The sequence below is a fragment of the Ambystoma mexicanum genome, chromosome 4q, assembly GCF_040938575.1.
Source record: "Ambystoma mexicanum isolate Mex_15411 chromosome 4q, UKY_AmexF1_1, whole genome shotgun sequence".
NCBI lineage: Eukaryota > Metazoa > Chordata > Amphibia > Caudata > Ambystomatidae > Ambystoma > Ambystoma mexicanum.
The window spans coordinates 108187662-108209086 of record NC_090928.1 but is presented as its reverse complement, the minus strand read 5'-3'; the positions used below and the strand labels follow the sequence as shown (position 1 = coordinate 108209086).

The following is a 21425-nucleotide window of genomic DNA, read 5'->3' as shown; positions in this document are numbered from 1 at the left end:
GCACAGCAGGCAGCTGTCCTGGGCCCAGGTATCAAAGGAGCACACCCTTTCAGGAGGCTTAGCCTCACACCAGGGTGCTACATATCCAAAGGTATTTGTTGCCAGTGGATGGGAAGGGGGCAGAAGTAGGCTAGGCTGGGGTGGTCTGAACACTCGACTCAGCCTCCCACCATCTTGTTTCACACTGTCTCTCTTACACTTTCCTGTCACCTCAGCTTTCAGTGGAGCAAAGCACTTTGGGTGCAAGATCAACGGGGCAACGTTCTGTCCAGCCAGTAGCAGGGATTGGTCCCCGAAAGCAGGCTAGCTTTAGACCAATCACCTGAGGACTGGTACACTTAAAAGAAGGAGTTACACACCCATTCCGCAGAATAACCTCACTTTGGCAAGGACCCGTTAAGGCCGAAGAGGTGTTCTGAACATTCTCACATGGACTACCTCTGGGACAGATGCACTGTCCAAAGCCTTCCACTAGAGGTGAAGAAGGAACTGTCTAAGACAGATGGAAGATCTGTCCCCTAAACACTCCCAAGGAACAGGGGAGTGACCAGTGCTGGGGACAAGGAAGAACCACTCTGCAACGGATCTTCTGTGCCAGAAGAACAGACCGTGAACTGAAGTATTCTGTCTTTGAGTCCTTTGCGAAGGCATCACCGTAACCGGAGGACCAGACCAGCCATAGCTCCCTCTTCTCCCACACCGAACCGGTCGCCTCGTGTTCTCCAACCAGCCAAACATTTGCACTGCATCTAAACCAGTTTAACACTGCATTGTGTTTTAGTGAAGCATGTCACTTGCTAGGCCCGAAGTGACTGCTCAAAGCCAGAACGCGAATCAAATTTTTGGACGGTCACTCAACAACTCTAACCAGGGGTTACAACCACAGCTCAGCCCAGCTAGCCCCAGAATCGCTACCTCATTGATAGCACATCAACACACCCTTGATAACCACATCAGTGACAGTATCCCACCGACTCGAACCACTCGAGCGTCACTCACTGACCAGCCAGCGGCTAAAGCCTGACTCACCCTAGCCTACTGGGCAGCATTGCTGGGACCGCCCCAACCTGCATCACTTGAGCCACCGCCATTCAACTGCACAGAGAACCCACATTCAACCCTGCTTGACGCCTGCTTGCTGCCAGGGCCTCCGCAATCCTATGTTCGCAAACCTGAGCCTGATCAGCTGACATCATTGTTCGATACCACGTCTGATGCGTCAGCCCATCAATAACTGAATCCAGGTACTGTTGACACTGAACTGCCCCCATGGACAACTTGAACCCTGGAGACTGGTTAAGCCACGATCACTCCTGTTTTTAATCCAGTATTCTTTTGATGTTAGCACCTTACCTACCACCCCTGGAATTATACTTTCAGGGTGATACTTTCTCCAGTCTGTTGCATCTTCTCTGTTCTTTACTTTCGGGTGGCTTTTTGTATAGCAATCACTTTTCTATCTATAGTCAGATGGTGTGTATTTTCGACTGATACTGGGCCTCATCACGAGTTGGGCGGTAACAGCGGCGCTATTAGCGCCGGCGCTAATAGCCCTACTGCCAAACCCCCGGCGCTATTAGCGCTGGATCACGGGTTTGGTGGAACGGTTAGTGCCCATTCCCCATTGGGCCATTTGGGAATTCCTCATTCCCAATTGGGCCCAATGGGGGAAAATTTGCGCTATTACCAATGGTGGATTTCTCGCCGGCAGTAATATTGGAAAATCGGCAAATTTACCGTGGATTTCCCCCCACCTCAGAGCTGGGGGGAAATCCACCATGGCTATGTTCTCGCGGACCCTTAAATGCGGCAATAATAGTGTTACCGCCGCATTTAAGGGTTACCGCCAGACTCGTGATGACGCACTGTATTGTTTGGGTTATGACTAGTTCACCGACACACTCCTCTTGAGATTATAGCCTTCCCTTGGCCTATGTTACATCAAAAGGTGAAGGAGGTGTATCTATTGACTGTCCCTGTTTTATCTTAATGATGATTGTGTTGTGTTTTTACCTTAATAATGATTGTGCTGTGTTTGTAGACGTGTGAGAGCTGAGTCGGCAATTTTATCCTTACTCCTCATTGTACTCCTGGGAGGCAGAATCAAATTCGTCACATCAACAGAATTAAATTGTGTGTTTTATTTTTGATAACACCATTTAAAAGCGATCTGCATTTCACAGAAACGCTGGCAAGCCTTTGAGATTTGTTGTGGGTTTTCCTTTCTCTGCCAGGCACTCAATGGTTTTCTTTGCAATATCTACTCTGGGACTGCTTGATTGAACACTCACACACACGTTAGGGCATGCGTATTTAGGATAAAATGAGTGAAGACGCTGCTTAAAAATCTGCTGAACATTTAGGGTTTGGCTTCAACATTCCAGGCTTCCAGACCAATTTCACAGTCCTGATCACAAGAAAATATCTTATGAATGTGAGAACTCATATTGCCCTCATGCTTTATATGCACACAATGGGAGGGGGGAGCTGGTGTTGAGGAACCAGTCTGTATTTATGTTTACTTTGGTGTTGCTGCAGTCACGTGTGCAAGCCTAGTGATTCTGCTTTTGATAGCAGCACATTTAATGTCTCTACTTGAGCAAGGAGCAGGCTTTTCCAGGCCCTCTCAAGAGAAAGGTGGAATGAGCATCTGTAGGTCTGAAAGAGTGGTATCAGGAGCAAAGATCATTGCATGCAGCCTCTTTCCTTTTTGTCAGCTCCTTCTGATGCTCTACTTCAGGTGTCTGCCACCTTTGGATCTCTAGATATTTGGGCTGCAATTCCCTTCAACCCTAGCCAGCAGAGTCACTGGTGATTGATCAAGGAAGTCACAATCCAAAACATCCGGAGAGCCACAGGTCACACATCTCACTCTATTTCATAATTGGGGAGAGACAATGTGGTTGGAATAAGACTGAAAAACCTTCCTAATCTCTTCTTTTCTCCCTTCCACACATTCGTATCCCCACCAATCAGAAAGTACAAGATTTGGAAGTGTGATGGAAAGGCAGGTCTGAAACTATGGGCCTCATTACAAGTCCGGCCGTAACCCTGCCGGTGCTACCGGCGAGTTGCCGACAGACTTGCAAGATTTACCGGCACCTGGCTTGCCGGTAACACCAGGGGATTTCAACCCCAGCGTTCCAGAAAGTCAGGTGCTGGTAAAGTGTAAATCCCCATTCCCATTGAGTCCCACAGGACTCAATGGTAATGGGGCCCACAGACTTTCTGTGTAAGTCTGTGGGCGTGTGCCGTTCCAACTGCCAGGTCTGATCTTGGCGGGCGGGACGGCACCCACCCACAGAGTCATATTGTGCCAGTCCGGTAACAACAGTGCCGGTAGGATTACCAGTACGGTTGTTACCGGACCCGCAAAGTAGTAATGAGGCCCTATGTTTCACCTGCTTGTAGCCCACCCATAATAGTCCACCTTAGCATTATTCCACTAAAAGATGTAGGAAGAGAGGAAGGATTTAGGGGCAGGATGACTGATAGCATTGCATATCTCATCTTCAATTATATCACTAGTTCTATCATTTATTAAATAAAACCATGCTATCTGCATCAGCACTTTCAGGTTTCCCTATTCTTACACTCTTGTACTCAACAGTTCATATTTATTTTTTATTTTTTTTTTTTTATAAAATGTTTTGCTTTGTCTTTCAAACCTTTCATTTTTTTAATTTCCCATTGTTCACTCTTATTGCCTTTGAGAGATGTTTTCTGTTTCCTACCCTATCTGAGCAAGCTCCATGATACTAGTCCAGTATGAAACAACCGCATATATCAATTTCTTTTCCAGCTAGAATTGATGTCCATCGGTCTTCTTGCGAGAGCGGTATGTGGTTTTGGATAAACCATCCTACAGCTAAGTTTCTTTTCTCGCTTAGGGCGGGGCATATCATTATTATGTGGTACAAGGTTTCTATTGTCGCTTCATCTCCGCAGAACCTACAGTATTTTTCTTGGGCAGGTATTTTTTTTCTGGCAGCCATGATTTCTCTTGTATGAAGGATGTTCAATCTCATTCGCATGAAAGTATCTCTGATTTTCGCTGACGGGAAGCATTTGAGGTATTCTGGTAGTTTGTTGATTGGTCTTATGTCTCGTATACACGGGACATCCAAGACGTATGTGGACTTGATCTCATTTGCCTTTATCCAATCGTTTTCTATCAGTCTCTTTTTTGCTCTCTGTGGTCTTTTCATGAGCTTGTCTCCAGATATGCCTTCAGCTTCGTATTTTGCCTCGATAGGTTTCGAGTGGTTGTGCTTTTATCTCGTTTGTTGTTTTTTTGAAGATTTCTAACGGGGGAGCATAGTTTTCACTCGAGATCTTTCTGTACAGATCCATTTGTTTCCAGGTGAAGAGAGATTGCAATGACTGTAACGCTAGTTCTGCACGTAAACGTGGCATTGGAAATGATGTTGGTAAATTTAAGACTTTCCTCCAGAACTGTCCTTCGATCTGTTGCCAAATGTTGTTTTCTATGTTTAGTAGAGCTTCTGAACCATATGTGAGTATTGCCGTCACTTTTTGTTTATAGAAATGTATGACCGGTATCAAAGAAAATGTTCTGTATTTTGCATGTAGCACTTTAGCTTGCCCTGCTAATGCCAGAGCTTTTTCTTTGAGAAGCTGTATCGTGCCAGTCTAAACTGCAGATTGATTCAGCCATATTCCAAGGTACTTGACTTTGATTACTACCTTGATTTTTTCTTTTCCCATTCTGAAGTTGTTCGCTATCCTCTTCTTGCATCTTTGCTTCATCAGTGTCATGATTTTGGTTTTCTTTGCATTTATTTCGAGGTGATTTTTGACCATGTATATCTGTATGTTTTCTAGAGATATCTGTAGACCCCGCTGTGTTTTTGCAAGTACGACGATATCGTCTGCATACAGAATGCATGTCAGTGTTGTGCCATTCAGTTTTGGTGGATTGATCCGGGGTGAATATATGCATTCTTCTAAATCAGCTGTGTAAAAGTGAAAAAGCGTGGCAGCCAAGCAGCATCCCTGTTTCAGTCCTTTGGTTGTTTTTATCAAGTCTGTTAGTGTGCCTTCTTTGGACATTCTTATTCTTATGGAGGTGTTCTGGTACAGTAACATGATCCGCTCCAGGATGTTGCTTGGACAATCCCAATCTCTCAGTTTCTTCCAGAGAAGGTCTCTGTTGACTGAGTCGAATGCAAGTTTGAGGTCTATGAATCCTGCATAGATTTGCGTCTTCAATTGTATCGCTTGACGTTTGAGCAAGTTCAAAATGAAAAGGTTGATGTTCGTTCCTATGTTTTTTATGAATCCCGTTTGCCTTCTGGCAAATTTTTTTTCCTTCGTAGCCCAGTTGTTCAAGCTTCTTAGTAGGATTTTTGCGAAAACTTTCCCTAACGGGTCCAGTAAGGCCAGTGGGCAATAGTTGCTTGGTTCTTCAGTTTTTCCACTTTTATATATAGGGATTATGGTGGCTTGCCGCCACGTTTCTGGTATATTTTTCGTTTTCTCTATAAGGTCAAAGATGCTGTTACATATTAGGCCCCAGGGCTCTGGATTTTGTTTGATGATCATGTTGGTCAGTCCATCTAGCCCTGGTGCTCTTGACGCGTTCAAGCTCTTTATTGCGTCAGTAATATCATCTAGATCCCAAACAAGGTGCCATGAGTGAGGCACTGCGCACTTTTTGATCTCTTTCCGTCGTGTCTTTTCACCATACAGGTCCATGAAATATTTTGTCCAGCTTGCCTCCGGGACATTTGCTATCATGACATCTTGTATCTGTGGCTTTGCATTCAGCAGTGACCATAATTGTCTTGTGTTCTGGTTTCTTGTGGCATAAAGCATGTTCTCCGCATCATCTTGCAGAATCATTGCTTTGTTGTTTTTCATCCAGCTTCTGTGTTGACGCTTGACCCATTTCACTTTTCTTACTAAGTCTCGTGAATTCTCTTTCTTTAGTGCATTTATTGCATGTCTCAGATCTTTCTTCTTTTGAACTACCTTGTGATTGTAGGCATGTTGGTGTCTCTTTGTTGATTTTTGAGTTCTTTTCATTTCTTTCCTGTATGGAAGTAGGAGCCACGCATAGTTCAGTTTTTGCTTGTCCTCCAGGTTTGTTTTGGACATTATGCTTGGTAGCTTTCCCACTTTGTGCTGGCTGATCCTTAATCTGGTCATTCCTTCATTTATCTCCATATCAGGTAGGGTACAGGTGAGTTTCTTATTAGCCATGGTATTCAGAACTCTTTTCAATATATAATGGTCACTATTGGAGTTTTTAAGGTTGATAGCAAACTTTGTCTCTTCGTATGGTCCTTTGGACATATAAATATAGTCTGTTATTGCAGTTTTGTTGCCGATTGTCCAGGTTTCAATCATTCAACTTCCTGTTGTGTCCCAGCAGTCTGATCTGAATAGTTGTCTATTAGCTGTCTCTTTGTTCCATTTTCTCGCCAGTTCCATTTACTCAACAGTTCATATTATCTTCAAGATTTCCAGTTTCCTAATGCAGCAATTCCTGCACCAGTGGCTGCAGAGATAGTCACATACCTAGAGAAGTGTCTATGATGTGGGAAACTGTAGAAGACAGTAATTCACTAAGGATCTGAAATATTGGGCCTGCGGTGTGTGGAATGTTGTAGTCGGTGTACGCGCTGAATGTTGAGCCTTCTTAGCAGGAGATTATAGGACTTGGAAACCGACATCTGTAATACCTATCAACAGTGTGCACTTTCTGGGAGTGTGCAAACAGCTAATGAGTGGTACAAGTATCTGTGCAAGACATATAAATCTGAATATTCTTAGAAGTGTCTGGGGGGAGTATTCATATTAAGAGTGTGTATGCAGGGCACATGGGTGACAGGAAAAAGTCAGGAAGGTATTTATGAAATTCAAGAGTGGGCGAGTAGTATGGGCATACTATGGGTGTGTACACAGTGAGGGTTACTGTTCTCCATCTGTAAAAGGTGTATGCAGACCAGATATTGGTATTCATTCAATATGCAGAATACATCACTTCTAGCGAGATATATATATATATATATATATATATATATATATATATATATATATATATATATATATATATATATATATATATATATATATATATATATATATATATATATATAAAATGGGAACATGGCTACAAAAAAGGTGTCCTGTGATCTATTTAACAAAATTGTGTGTACCGGGAACATGTGCATCCATTTTAATCTTCAGTACAGTATGGTTTTAGAAGTGGTACCTCTGATGTGATGCCATTTGTGATGTCAGAGAAGAAATTGGTAATCCATGCGTGATACTTTCAGTGATAGAATACATGATTTTCTGTGATGTCATCATTAGGGCCATGAGACATGCATTGCTGATGCTAAGGTTACATTCTTACCCTAATTTGAGAATGTATGATCTGTTAAAGTTTCCAGGTACTGACTAATATAAATTCATGACTGAAACATTCTTGCCTTAATGCATCATGTTGCTTCTACATTTACTCGAAACTACGTGATCCGGTTAACACATGAATGCGGTATACAAGTTGCAACCGGGAGCTCAGGAGGCTCAGAAACACTGTGAAGAACCCATGTCTCAAGCGTACCTTTTCATAGATTTTGGAGATAGATCTTTATCCATGTCTTTAGTTGGCATGCTGTAGGAATCAGCATTAAATTCATTGTCATCATCATACTCATGGTCAAGCAGCGTCCGTGCCCATGTGCCCATGTCATAGGGTGGCAGCATTCCTCCAAACTCTGATGGAAGGATCTCTGGGTGAATGAGCTGGTGCAAGCTGTTCAGGTTATTCCCATGCAAAAATATCTGTGCAAAAAAGAACATAAACATTGTCTCAACCATAGGTACATGCATTTACAATTGTACGTCAATTAGTTAAAAAGTTGTCTCACAGAGAACTATCTCCATAATGAATCATGTTTTGTCAAATAATCTCCACTTCCTAAGTGTTTTGGAATAATTATTGTCAATTAGAGATGACATTTTTCAATAACAGCCCAGGTGCACGTTCTATTGACTGTTGTGAGAATAACTATTCTAAAAAAGTAAAAGATTCAGAGATTGAAAAGTACTGTTAGAATGTGAAATACTGTGGAATTTAAAGAACAATATAAACAGTAGGGGCAGTTAAGTCCCCCAACTGCTAGGCCTTGAAGACCCTCGCGTATGGAAACAAGGCACAATCACCATACACCCAGTGATATCACAGACAAAAGGATCGATTTCCAGGTACTAGGGTTTATTGCAAAGCAAATATTCTCAGTCGGTGGGTCTAACGTCTCGCAACATGTGATCACCCAGACTTCGTGAGACGCAAGAGAGCAAACATTCTACAACAGTATCATACATATAAAAAGACAATCATACAATCTCTTTGTGACACATCAAAACCACCTATAATGTATCTTCTTGAGCTAGGGTTCGGTAATTGACAATTATGACAAATATGACACATTATGACACGTTCCTTTCTCAATCTATATTACTTGGTTTAGCAACAGTTACAATTTGCAGTAAGCAGACATGGTTCTTTGTTATGAAGACCACAAACCACTTGTTTAGCGAGCAAACTGTGTTCGTAGGAGAGACACATTCCACAGCATGCTATCTTCTGGTTTCTATTCGTGAACTAGGGGTCAGCCTGATCTAAAGAAGGCCCCGAAAGGGGGGCCGCTAGGAAAGTATAATTCATGCCTTAATGGCCTGTTTCTACAGTTTCAGCGAGACCGGCTGGCACCTGGCTTCGTGATTAAATGCCTCTCTGCTCGCCTTCAAGGACATTTGAGGGAGGAAAACAATGTATTTCTGTCTGCTTGGCATTTCTGTCTGGGCCGGTCTCTCAACATGTAACTTGTGGCCTCGCTTCGTGTAAGAGGAGAATGAAATAAAATACATTTTGCAAAGTGTTTTGAACAGAAAGGCAAAGAAAGCAATTGGTGGATCTAGAGCACCAAATGGACGCTCTATGTTTATGCTGACGATTCTGTATTGGCGATGTAGGGCATGTGATGCGATTGGTTTTTGGCCAACATAATATACCATCTATGCTTTGGTAGTGTAATTTCTGGACTCACAAACCCTCCTTTTGGCCATAAGCCAAGAGCATCATCCACACATCGCATCTTCCTCTGACCATGTATCTACTTCTGTGCTATGCATACTACTGTAACCGTCATCATCAATATTAATCGACATGAATTATTTCATAGTTTCTGTTTCGTGGTTTGCATTCGTATCCACCTTGGAACCTCTTTTTTCTATTACCATGTGTATACATTCATTTGTTATTTCAGAGCAAATGATTGTCAGGCAGTGTATGCAACAACAACATATCATGAAGATTCGAGTAATGTTACTAGGATTGCAATTAGTTTCCATCCCCATGAGCGCAGAAACTCCCAAAACCAGGAACTTATATTCAGCTCCCAACCACCTGTCGGGATACGAAGGTCAGAGCTCAGAATGTGTAATTTCTTTATTGCCTCAAAAATCGTAGGGGAGGAGTCACTTACAAATACGCAGGATGCTGACCCCATGATGTTGCAACCACCTCCACGGTCGGCCAAAATTATATGAAGAGCCATTCTATTCTGAAGTGTCATTAATCTAACTGCCTTCTCTTCTAGTGTCATATTATACAATATGTCGGCCGTTCCATTTATAGTTTTTTCTAAAATTCTGGACAATCTCCGTATATTCCAGGTGTTTATTGCTTGGCCCCAAAATGGTATAAATGATTTTGCTATGTCTTCCACAATTAATCCTGTTCATCCTGCCGGTGCCTGGATCTAGATAATTTCGATATGTCTGACGTTCTGGAAAGGAATACACCTGCGAAAAGGAACCCTAAGTAACATGTCCCTCCCCAATTTCTAGGCAACCAGGGATAAGCTTTTTCTCCACATATAAAATAAACGGGATCACCTACATATATTGGTTCTTTTTCTCTTTCAAGTACTGCAATATTCATGCATCTAATGAATGTCCCTACTGAATAGGAACATTTTTTTCATAGACTAAATGGGACAGTGCGAGGATTGTAATTTATAATATTTGAGGGAGGCACTACGTCCTTGTTCCCTACTGGGTTCATGTGAAACATGATTACAGATGATGTATAAGGCACATACAGTCTATCTACTGGCCTTACCATTGGTTTTATCATTCTTGCTCTGTTAAATATGGAACAACCTACAGGTTCCATTATCACTTTTTCAAACTCATCTATGTTTATTCCATCTAACTGACCTGTATCACTCTTATTCCACTTCCCATAAAATAATGCACTTAGTGATGCATAGCATTATGTATAGAGGGGTAATGGCTGTACATACCAACCCATTCCTTTCCCACCATGCTGGGGTAAATGGGAGCAGACCCAGCAATTTGTTCTGTTCAGGATAGAATGAGTCATATTCATTATCAAAAGCAACGTGTTATTGCCATAACCTTCCCTGTGTCTTTCTTCGAATGGAGGGAGAGTATAAGAGAGTACATGGACTGGACTGTCTGTGGCAGGCGCTTTGGTGGCAGGCAAAAGAGAACTCAATGGATGCACACTCTCTAAATACCATAATACTGGGATCAGTATACTCAGAATGCAAAGTAGTATTATAATCATTAGCATGAATTTTCTACAGCAAATTCTTCTAGACATTTTTATAGTCTCTATATCTACTACGTCATCAGCGTTGGTGCAGGAGGGACCAGAAGCGAGTATGGGCATTGTGTGCATTTCTTTTTCTCCAACAATGTTCATCGTGAATAATTCTTACAGCAGCGCCTGTTAAAACAGTAAAGTGTTCGAAGAGGTCAGCAAAGCGTCTTGGCCAGTTCTCGGCAGCCCAAATTGCTAAAAATGTGGCAAGATTATTGTGCCTCTGCACTGTGTTCCAAAGACTTTAGAGCAGGCATCAATTGTGTTTACACCATATGCGCCCCATTTGTCCCCATCGGGTGATCAACATAGGTCGTTCACTTTTTCAAAGATAGCACTGGGAAGCCGCGTTCCAGAACTCCCAATTTGGTGCAGATTGGTACAGCTCCCACGCTCCACTTCCCTAGGCCTCCGATTCCCAATTCATCCGTGTTGAGAATAGAGGCAAAAACAAAACACGAAGATCAGATCACTTCCGATTTTGAGAACGTAGGTTGTACCTTATCGCTCCAGGTACTGTGTGATCAATTGATCAATGAACAGTGCAGATGCACTTCCACATGCAGGCTCAGTGTCAGCCTGTGATGCAACAAGTGATGAAGGAGGCTTTATGTCAGCCTGTGATGATGCGGGTTCAGCTGGGCAACGTTGGGGCACATTTAGCCCTTTCTCCTTTTTGGCAATCTTTTCAGGCACTTTCTCACCTTTAGGCAGTATTTGTAGCAGACAACTGGCGACGGTGTCTTTCGAATCAAGGGAATCTTTTTCTTTCTTGTCGTCTGGATCAGGAAGCTCTTTCAATGGAAATGGAATTCTCTTCGTGTGAGTGGCATGGATCCATGCCTTACGACCATTCACACAGACTGCAGTCTGCGTTGCCAGGAGAATTTGATACGGGTCCCTCCACCTGGGTGCGAGCGAGGATTTTCTCTCGAAGTTATTCACCAGCACCCACTCTCCTGGCTGCAGACAATGCCCTGGGCCTGTGTATCTGACAGGAAGAGCCTCCTGCACCTGCTGATGAATCAAACAGAGTTTCTGAATTAACACGTTACAATAAGTGATGAGCAAAGGGTATTCTACTTCATTCAAGTGCCTAGGCTGTGGGGCGCACCACACATTTGCAGGTCTCCCCATGACAATTTCATACGGGGAGAGTCCAGTCCTTGCTTGCACAGATGTGCACATGCACAACAAAGCTAAGGGCAGCGCATCAGGCCACCTCAATTGACTCCCTGAATAGATTTTGCTTATTTTGTTTTTTAAGATTCCGTTCTGGTGCTCAACAAGACCGGCACTCATTGGGTGTCTGGCCGAATGGAATCGTTTATCAATCTGAAGGCCTGCACAAATCTGCTATTTCCCGCCGGCAACAAAATGCGGGCCGCTTTCTGACCATATGACCCGTGGCAGGCCAAATCTAGAGACGTGCTCTTTCAGCATCTCTTTTGCTGTGCTCTTTGCCGTGCAGTCCTTAAGCGGGTATGCTTCCACCCATTTACTGAATGCACAGACTACCACCAGGATATACTTAAGGTTCTGACATCTTTCCATTTCTAGGGAATCAACATGGATGACTTCAGAGGGCATAGAGGGGGGGCCAAAACTACCTACTGGAGTAGTTGTTCCTTTTCCAATGTTATGTTGCAAACAAGTCATACAATTCTGGACTAATCTTTCCACAGTTTTTCTAATGTGTGGATTCTGCCATACTGTGGCCAGATGCTGAATAATGTTTTTAGCACATATGTGTGTCGGACTGTGGGCCATGATTACCATCGCGGTTACATAGGCGTTGGGCAGCATCCACTTTCTACTTTCTTTCTCTACCCAGCAACCATCTACGTCTAATTCTGCTGAACCTTCAGCGCATGCTTTTATTTAATCTGCAGTTGCTTCCGCCTGAATCTCTTTGACTGTGGCAATCCCATTTTCTATCATGCAGGGCACTTCTTCTGCCTGTGGTATAAACATTTTTGTATGTGGATCAGTGGCAGTTTGTTTCGCAATTTTGTCTGCAAATGCATTTCCTTTTCCAACGTTACATGTTACTTTCATATGTGCCTCGCATTCCATTATTGCTAGTCACTTTGACACGTCAGTGCAGACAACAATCTTGCTATTAAAGCACCATGTTGAATCTTGGTTCCATGTGATGTTAGGAAACCCCTCTCAGCCCAGAGTCGACCAAAATTGTGTACCATCCCAAATGCGTACTGACTGTCAGTATATATGTTTGCATTCAAATTTTCATAAATTGCACATGCTCTTGTCAATGCTATTATCTCTGCAGCCTGTGCTGAATTATACGGGATCCTTTTGCTCTCTACAATACTCTTCAGTGTCGTGATGGCATATGCAGCAGTTGACGTGCAATTTGCCAATTTAAAACAGGAACCGTCACAAAACAGTTCTCCGTCTGGCTCTTTCTGTGGATTGTCAGTTAGGTCAATGCTTCCTTGTGTTTCTTGTTCAGTAACCATTATACAATCATGGGGTGGTGATTTCTTCTCACCTGTTCTTTCATTGCGAGGGGGCTTTAACTCCGCAGGATTCAAAGCGCAACATCTCAGAATTTGAATATGTGGTGCAAACAGGACAATTTCATATCTCGTCAGTCAAGCTGATGTAAGATGTTGCGTCTGTGTTATATTTAAAAGAACGTCTACTGTGTGGGGCACCATCAAAGTTAAGCGGTGACCCAAAACCATTCCCTCGGTTTGTTTTACTGATGCGGCAGCTGCAGCAACAGCTCGCAAACAGCATGGCAAAGCGCATGCAACAGAATCCAGCGCGGAAGAAAAATAACCGCATGGTCTATTTCTTGTTTCTGAGTCAAAACAGCCAGCGCACAGCCATTATTTTCATGCACAAATAACTTAAATACCTTTTCATAATTTGGTGTGCCCAAAACTGGAGCTGAGCACAACGCAACTTTGAGCAGATCAAATGCATTCTAACATTCCTCGCTCCATGGTAAAGGTAAAGCAACATCCTTCTTTGTCAATGCCACCATAGGTTTCACAATCATAGCAAAATTGGCAATCCACTGCCTGCAATATGAAGCCATGCCTATTATGGCTCTGACTTCCTTGTGTGTCTTTGGAATAGGTATACCAGAGATGCTTTCTATTCTTTCTGGTGTCAGTCTCCTTCCCTCTTTCGAAAGTAGGTAGCCCAAATAGGCCACCTCCTTTCGACAATACTGGAATTTTTTTAATGAAGCTTTATGTCCACGTGCTGCCAAATGTGTCAACAATTTAACAGTACTCACTTTGCAAATGTCTTCTGTGTCGACAGCAATCAATAGGTCATCAATGTACTGCAATAGTACACAACCCTTTGGCTATTCTAACATGTCTAGCTGTTCTTTTAGTGCTCTGCTATAAATACTCGGGCTCTCAGTGTAACCTTGTGGAATTTGTGTGAATGTGAAAGAACGTCCTCCTAGTGTGAAAGCAAATAAATATGTGCTATCTGGATGTACTGGGATGCTAAAAAATGTGTTCTTAAGGTCTACAACACTAAAATGTGAATCAGAGGCTGGAATCATTGTCAAAATGGTAGTGACATATGGGACCAATGGAAATTGGGGATAAACTACTTTATTCAATCTGCGCAAATCAATTATAAAACGATATGGTATTTCATTACCTCCTTTCTTATAAACTGGACTGTTGCAAGTGCTACCAGTAATCTCTTCTATCACGCTTCATTTAATCAAATCAGAAACAATGCATTTCAATGCTTTTTCACCTTCCAACAAAATTTTATACTGGGGGCTTACGTGGCAATGTAACTCCTTCCTTCAAAACAATTCTCACTGGCTCTATTTTCAAACAACCAACATCGTGGTCATTCATCGCCCATATAAGTCGGTACGTTACTTAATTCAGTTGGTAATGGTTTAGACAAATATTGTGATACTGGCATCTTTTGTGGTGATATTGTCAAATACACTCCATCAGGAGAACAATGAATAACCACATTTAATTTTTTCAACAAATTTAAACCCAATAAATTCTTGCTGCAATTTTGTGTCAAAAGGAACGGGCAAGACTCAGTGAATGGACCTAGCGTTGTAGGCAATGTTCCCTGTAAGGTGCGCGCCTGTGCGGCCGCGCACCTTTTGATTGTGAGCCGCGCATAGTGCTTATTTTACCGCGCACTTGCTCTAATCATCATTTTGTGAACAAATTATTTTCTTTTTGTTTTACATTTTTTTAAAATAAAACCTAATTTAAGGCTGGCCACCAAATATAAATATGGCGGGTTTGTGGCCAGCCTAGATGCAGGCCAGGAGGCAGCAGCAACGTTCATGATTACTGGGTGACACAAACTTTGCTGCGGCCTCCTGGGTTGCTACTCGTGCTGGTGACGGGCCTTGGCTCAGGGCTGCACTCTGTGCTTGCGCAGGTAGCCTAGCCACTGCCCTGTCGCACAAATGCACTTGCCCTGCTGCTGGATTTCTCCTTGCCTTGCGCAGTAGTCACTGCCAGTAGCAAGTTCGAGAGACCCCGTGCCTGCATGCAGAAGACACTGGCTGGTGACAGACGCCACACCACCTGCTGGAGCTTGTGTGACCCCCCGTCGGCCATCACCTCACCCCCGTGCAGAGAGCTGGGAGTCTGGAACTGTGAGTGTGCACTGCACTAAGGTAGACAAAAATAGTTTGAAAATTGGAAGGTAGTGGGAGACAGTATGGGCCAAAAGTCTCCAATACACAAAACTGAGGGCCCTCCATTGATGGGCTATCAGTTTTGTGGATTACAGACTTTTGATATTGCCTCGTGTTCGGCAATGGGAAACATGGCAGGTATTTCAGAAATATAACAGCTTCAAAAATGTTATATTTCTGAAATGCCTGCCATGGGAGGCCCTGAGTTTTATGGATTGCAGAGAGGGGAGCGCTCAATGACCCCAATGTGGAAACCTGTGTGTTTTTTTTCTAAGTGCTCTCTGGCTAAATATTAGAAACTTTTGGTTTCTGGGAGACCTGGGCGGTCTGGATCTGCCACAATGCGTGCCATTGGTACACCTATTACTTTGAATGTAATGATACAGTTATCTGGTTATGATCCTTGAAGTGGGTGGCCTCCTCCTCTTGGGGAATGTCCACAGGTGGGGCCAATTGTGTTGTTGGGTTTGACGTCCCTCGGTGTTGGGGTTGGGCAGTATGGGAAGGAGTTGTAGGGGGCACAGTTTTGGGGGATTAACATTGAAATGGTCACGTCTCTGCAGGGGTTGGTACACAGGGGCAGCCCCAACTCTGCAAAGGGGATATGAGAGTGTACAGCTGGAGCCTAGTGATGGTGATGGTGGATGCAGATCGGACAGGGGTTAATGGCATTGTGTAATAATATTAGTTGGTATGTTCGCAGGCTCGACAACAACCCGCAGAAGATGAGAAAGGTATTGAGTTACTGCGAATGTCACAAGGCTAAACTGATACTGTAATAGGAAACCACCTGGTGGGGTTTGCAAATGAGTGTGTGGCAAAGACTTGGGGCAGTAGCACATATTGCACATCGTTTTCTATGTACTCCATTGGGGTCATCATGTGGCCACTAGCCGGACAATCCTGCATATCCCTTCATTTAAATGAAAATGTTTAGTTTGTATTTTTTCTTGTATTAACATGTCATCAGCTTACAATACATGGCAAAATTGGTGGTGCTCTCTGTCCTGTTGTGTGATGACATTTGTTTTCTGTGTTATTTATATAATAGTTTAATTTATTTTCTTAATTGATTGTAAAACAATTTATTTTGTTATGTGCTACCAGGATGCTAGTGCACTGTACCAGTCCCAGAGTCCCCCATAAATCCGATCCCCCAGTTCCTTCATCTTTATATGTTTTGTTCATGTTGAATAACATAGTAAACATAATATACTAAACCCTTACTTGTTAGAGTGTTGCCTATTGCTGGACCTCTGATTTGGTTGCAGTCCTCTTATGATGCTGTACTAGTAGTCTTTTAGTCACCCTTTTCTTGGCAGACTTTGAGACTGTCGGGTTAACTAGTTCAGGACAATCAGCTGAGATTACATGATTACATGATTCAGTGCTTTTTATTTAACTGTCAGAGTCCAATGTCCATTCATACCCCCCTTCTACTAAGTCGTCTTTGTCATTAATCATGTTCATGTACTGTTTATTTCATTAAACCAATAGAAAGCATTTCCTTTATATTCCATACATTTAGTGAACTGAGAATGGAGAAGCTAATGCTGTGCTAATATTAATTTGTGAGGCAGAATCTGTGTTCCACTACACGAACCCCTCTGTTCTTGTACCAACCCATCATAAAACGAAAGATCTTGCTAATGTTTAGAGATGTAAAAGGACACAATTTCAGATGAGCTAAGTCTTGGGAGGAGAATAGAGCACCCAAATGTCCCTTGAAGTAGAGCTTTTTGTGCCGCAAACTCGCATTCCTCGCTTGCACACTGTGGAATCTGATCACTAAGCCTTGCTCACTGGTGGGGTGCTGCGCCGCTGCTGACCACACCCGGTCTGGCAGCGCATCACTCAGTTGCGCACATGACTGAAAAACAGCCCGCACACAACTATTCTTTGGTGCACACAGCCCAAACAAATTAGAGGGAACATTGGTTATAGGTACTGGTTGTGACACTGGATTGATTACTGGGGTACCTGCGAACCCTACTGAAACATTCATTTGCCCTGACAGTGGTATCTCCGGAACCAAGTGATGGTCTAATGAGCACTTCTGCACACATGGGTCCACTAGAAAAGTGTGCTCTCTATTGCCTACTTTCATCTCTACGTAGGGCCCTTTCTGTTCAACGGGAATAGATACTGGTTCCGACCCCTTTCTCAGATGAACAATACATCATCCGATGTGAAGTCACCAGAATAGTATGAATTGGACTGAGTATCAAAAACATTTCCTTTCCCGCACTATTCTGCTGATGTTGGTTTTGGTTCTGGCTCGGGTTATTATTTCCTTGGTTATTCTGATTCTGTGGCATTCTTGTGTTTCTATTTTGTCCTTGCATTCCCGGGCAACCTCTATTCTGTCTTCTTGGGGCATTTCCATTCCTATTCTGTAAATGTGGGCACTGTGCTTGCCAATGGCCTTCTTCCTTACAAAATGCACATTGATTCAGTCCAATTGGACCTTCGTGCATGTTGGAGAAATTCCCTCTTGTTTGTGCATTTCCTCCACCCTTATTATTATTCGCTACCTGTTGCAGTAATACTCTCGTTTTTAGATTCACTCTATCCCTTTCCTCTTTCTCTTTCTGTGTATTTAGTATATTCTCATAGTATTGTGCCATGTGTAATACTTCACTCTGTGATTTTGCTTGCCATGCACTTTCAGACGTCATTATTAAATTTTGAATTTTCGTTAATAACCCTCTTACATATTTGTCAACAAATAGTCTCTTCCCAGGTTGAGTGCTTAAATCTTGGCCACTAAAGTCTGCAAATACTTCTTCAAATCTGTTAAAATAGTCAGTAGCCAATTCATCTTTGCCTTGTATGCATGCCGTTAATTTGTCCCAGATAATTCTCCTTTCGGGTACCAAAATCTTTAATTTCTTTACTATTCACGCTGGTAATGCTAACAGAGCTGGCGATGGCTTCTTGCCAGCCTTTCTGTCCATATCCTCTTTTATCAAATGTTCCCAGTTATCACCCAAAATCTCAGTGTCATCTACATTCCTAATTTGCTTCCATATATCTACTGGGAGAATCACAGGAAATAATAAATCAATATCACTCATTGTAAAAATTGACGATTTCAAATAGGACTCAATCTCTTTATAGAATTCTGCCGGATTCTTTTTCAAATCAGGGATTGTTTGTTTTATATTATCCACCTCTTGTCTCGAAAAAGGGACATTCACCTACTGGGCTGTATAATGGGCTTCTGTTACCTGCGCTGGAGCTCCAACAACGCCAGGTACTTCTACTTTTGGCACAAAAGTGGGAGGGACTTCTCTCATAGGATATATCGAACTGGCCCTTTCCTCGTTCTTTCTCTAGCTAGATCGAGGGGAAGGGCATTCTTTCCAGTTTCAGGTGAAAACACTCTCTTGTATATTGTCATTAGTTCAGAGGGACAACAATATTTTTTCTCAATACATTCATCTTGCAAATACTCAACCATCACCTGCAATACCTTCCTTTGCATCTCTATTGTATACTGATGGAACGTATCATGCACCTCCATTGTAGGAATGCTAGCATCCGTGATCCATCTAATCGCCTCTCGTGTACATATTTTAATTTCTTCACTAACAGGTTTTGATGACGGAAAAAATCGCTGCACGACATATGGTACCACCTCTTGTTTCCCTCTTTTAATTTCTGCAAGCAATTCATCCAGTTCATCTTTAAACTCAAATAGCCTGTCTACGTGCTCTTTTATTTCTGCCGCACTTTCCCTTATACACGAAAAAACATTCAGATCCCGTAACTTATGAGGTGCTATCATATCAGTCAATTTCTTCCATCTATCCATAAGATACTCCCCCATGCATTCTAACAATACCTGTTTTTCACTGAGCTTCTTATAGTCATACATTGCACTCAGCGTGGATCCCTCGTCATTTCCTTCAATATATGTTTCTGCCCATTCTTTAAGTTCTTCTCTCCTCTCCCTGCTAACCGTACTACGGGTTACTCTGGTGCTTCCTCTTTGTGTTGGCCCCACCTCTGTAGAGCTGCCTTCTCCTGCAGCTGCTAATTCCTGCTCTGTCAGTGGTGGAGGAAATGGTATCGTGTGCGCAGGGTGAGATGGTGCAGTTGGAACAACAGGAATGGGTGGTGGCAACTGATGTGGAGCAATGGGTACTGGTGCAATTATGTCAATCTTACTTTTAGGGCGTTCTTGTCTTTTTTCATTCAAAATCTTATTTATCAGTTCATCTGATGCATGTAACTCTTGTTGTGGATATATTTTTTGTATGCCTAATTGGATACTCCTATCCCCTCTTCTAATATCCTCAACCCATTTTAGCACTTCTAGTTCTATCGCTTTTGTTTGATTTATGCCTTTGTGCATGTTTCTCCCTACTTTTTAAATGGAGGTTAGCTTCTTTCCTCCAGTGTCTTATGACGTCAAATGTCATGGGGCGTGCTTTCTTGCGCAGCAGTACTGATTCTAAGTGTTCTATACGGGCCATCTCAAAAGTACCGTCTTTCGGCCACTGCAAATCTACTACATGTGTGGTCTGCCTATGCCAAATTTCATTAAACATTATCGCTCCTATTCCATATTTCACATTCATCTCAAACGCTGGGACCCTATGGGTGGCGCAACCTGGCCAGTTTCCAAAGATTGTCTACCGCAGTGGAAAAATCCCAATCGACAGGAAGACAATTTCCCAGGCATGTTGATCTTATTCCTACCTTACCCTGGGCGTTTGATCTTGCAAGAGCAACACTTAACCAATATCAGGGCTGTTAAGAATCAGGGCATGACTCACCTGATCAATCAGTTTGTCTCTCGAAGCGCAATTCGTCCATATACAGACGCAACCAAGAATCGTTGTGACTGTGTATCTGGCTCAATCTTCCTCGATTTGGGACCCTCGCCTCGATGCTCTCTGACCGCTGCTCGTCGATCAGGGACCGGTTGTGTACAGATCTGCAAAGGAGTCTCTCATCACTTTCACAGGGGCGCCCCGAAGACTTTTTGATCCCTGTTCGATGGCCTCGTACTCGATTCGTTTTCGCCTTCTTCAAATGCAAAGTACACGATGGAGCAAATGGGGGTGGGTCCCTATTCAGGCACCATTTTTTGCTAGGCCCTGAAGACAATCACATATGGAAACAAGGCACAATCACCATACACCCAGTGATATGACAGACACGAGGATCGATTTCCAAGTACTAGGGTTTATTGCAAAGCAAATATTCTCAGTCGGCCGACTGGGTCTAACGTCTCGCAACATCTGATCACCCAGACCTTGTGAGATGCAAGAGAGCAAACATTCTACAACAGTATCATATATATAAAAAGACAATCATACAATCTCTTTGCGACACATAAAAACCGCCCATAATGTATCTTCTTGAGCTAGGGTTCGGTAATTGACAATTATGACAAATATGACACATTATGACACGTCCTTTCTCAATCTATATTACTTGGTTTAGCAACAGTTGCAATTTGCAGTAATCAGACATGGTTCTTTGTTATGAAGAACACAACACTTGTTTAGCGAGCAAACTGTGTTCATAGGAGAGACACATTCTAAAGCATGCTATCTTCTGTTTTCTATTCGTGAACTAGTGGTCAGCCTGATCTAAAGAGGGTCCCGAAGGGGGACCCGCTAGGAAGGTATAATTCATGCCTTAACGGCCTGTTTCTACAGTTTCAGGGAGACCGGCTGGCACCTGGCTTGGTGATTAAATGCCTCTCTGCTCGCCTTTAAGGACTTATGAGGGAGGAAAACAATGTATTTCTGTCTGCTTTGCATTTCTGTCTGGGCCGGTCTCTCAACATGTAACTTGTGGCCTTGCTTCGTGTAAGAGCAGAATGAAATAAAATACATTTTGCAAAGTGTTTTAAACAGAAAGGCAAAGAAAGCAAATGGCGGATCTAGGGGACAACATGGACACTCTATGGTTATGCTGACGATTCTGTATTGGCGATGTAGGGCATATGATGTGACTGGTTTTCGGCCAACATAATATACCATCTTTGCTTTGGTAGGGTAATTTCTGGACTCACACAACCACCCTCACAAACACACACTAGCAGAAAAAGGGGCATACCAT

The 21425-nt window shown here is 42.9% G+C and overlaps 1 protein-coding gene across 1 annotated transcript in view; it reads right to left on the bottom strand.

Moving 5' to 3' along the window:
- The window catches only part of CLVS2 (clavesin 2), a 409036-nt gene that overhangs the window by 14285 nt on the left and 373326 nt on the right, over positions 1-21425 (bottom strand). Inside the window, exon 4 of the mRNA XM_069607559.1 lies at positions 7595-7815. Coding sequence (XP_069463660.1) covers positions 7595-7815 — 221 coding nt within the window. The remainder of the gene's footprint in view (positions 1-7594; positions 7816-21425) is intronic.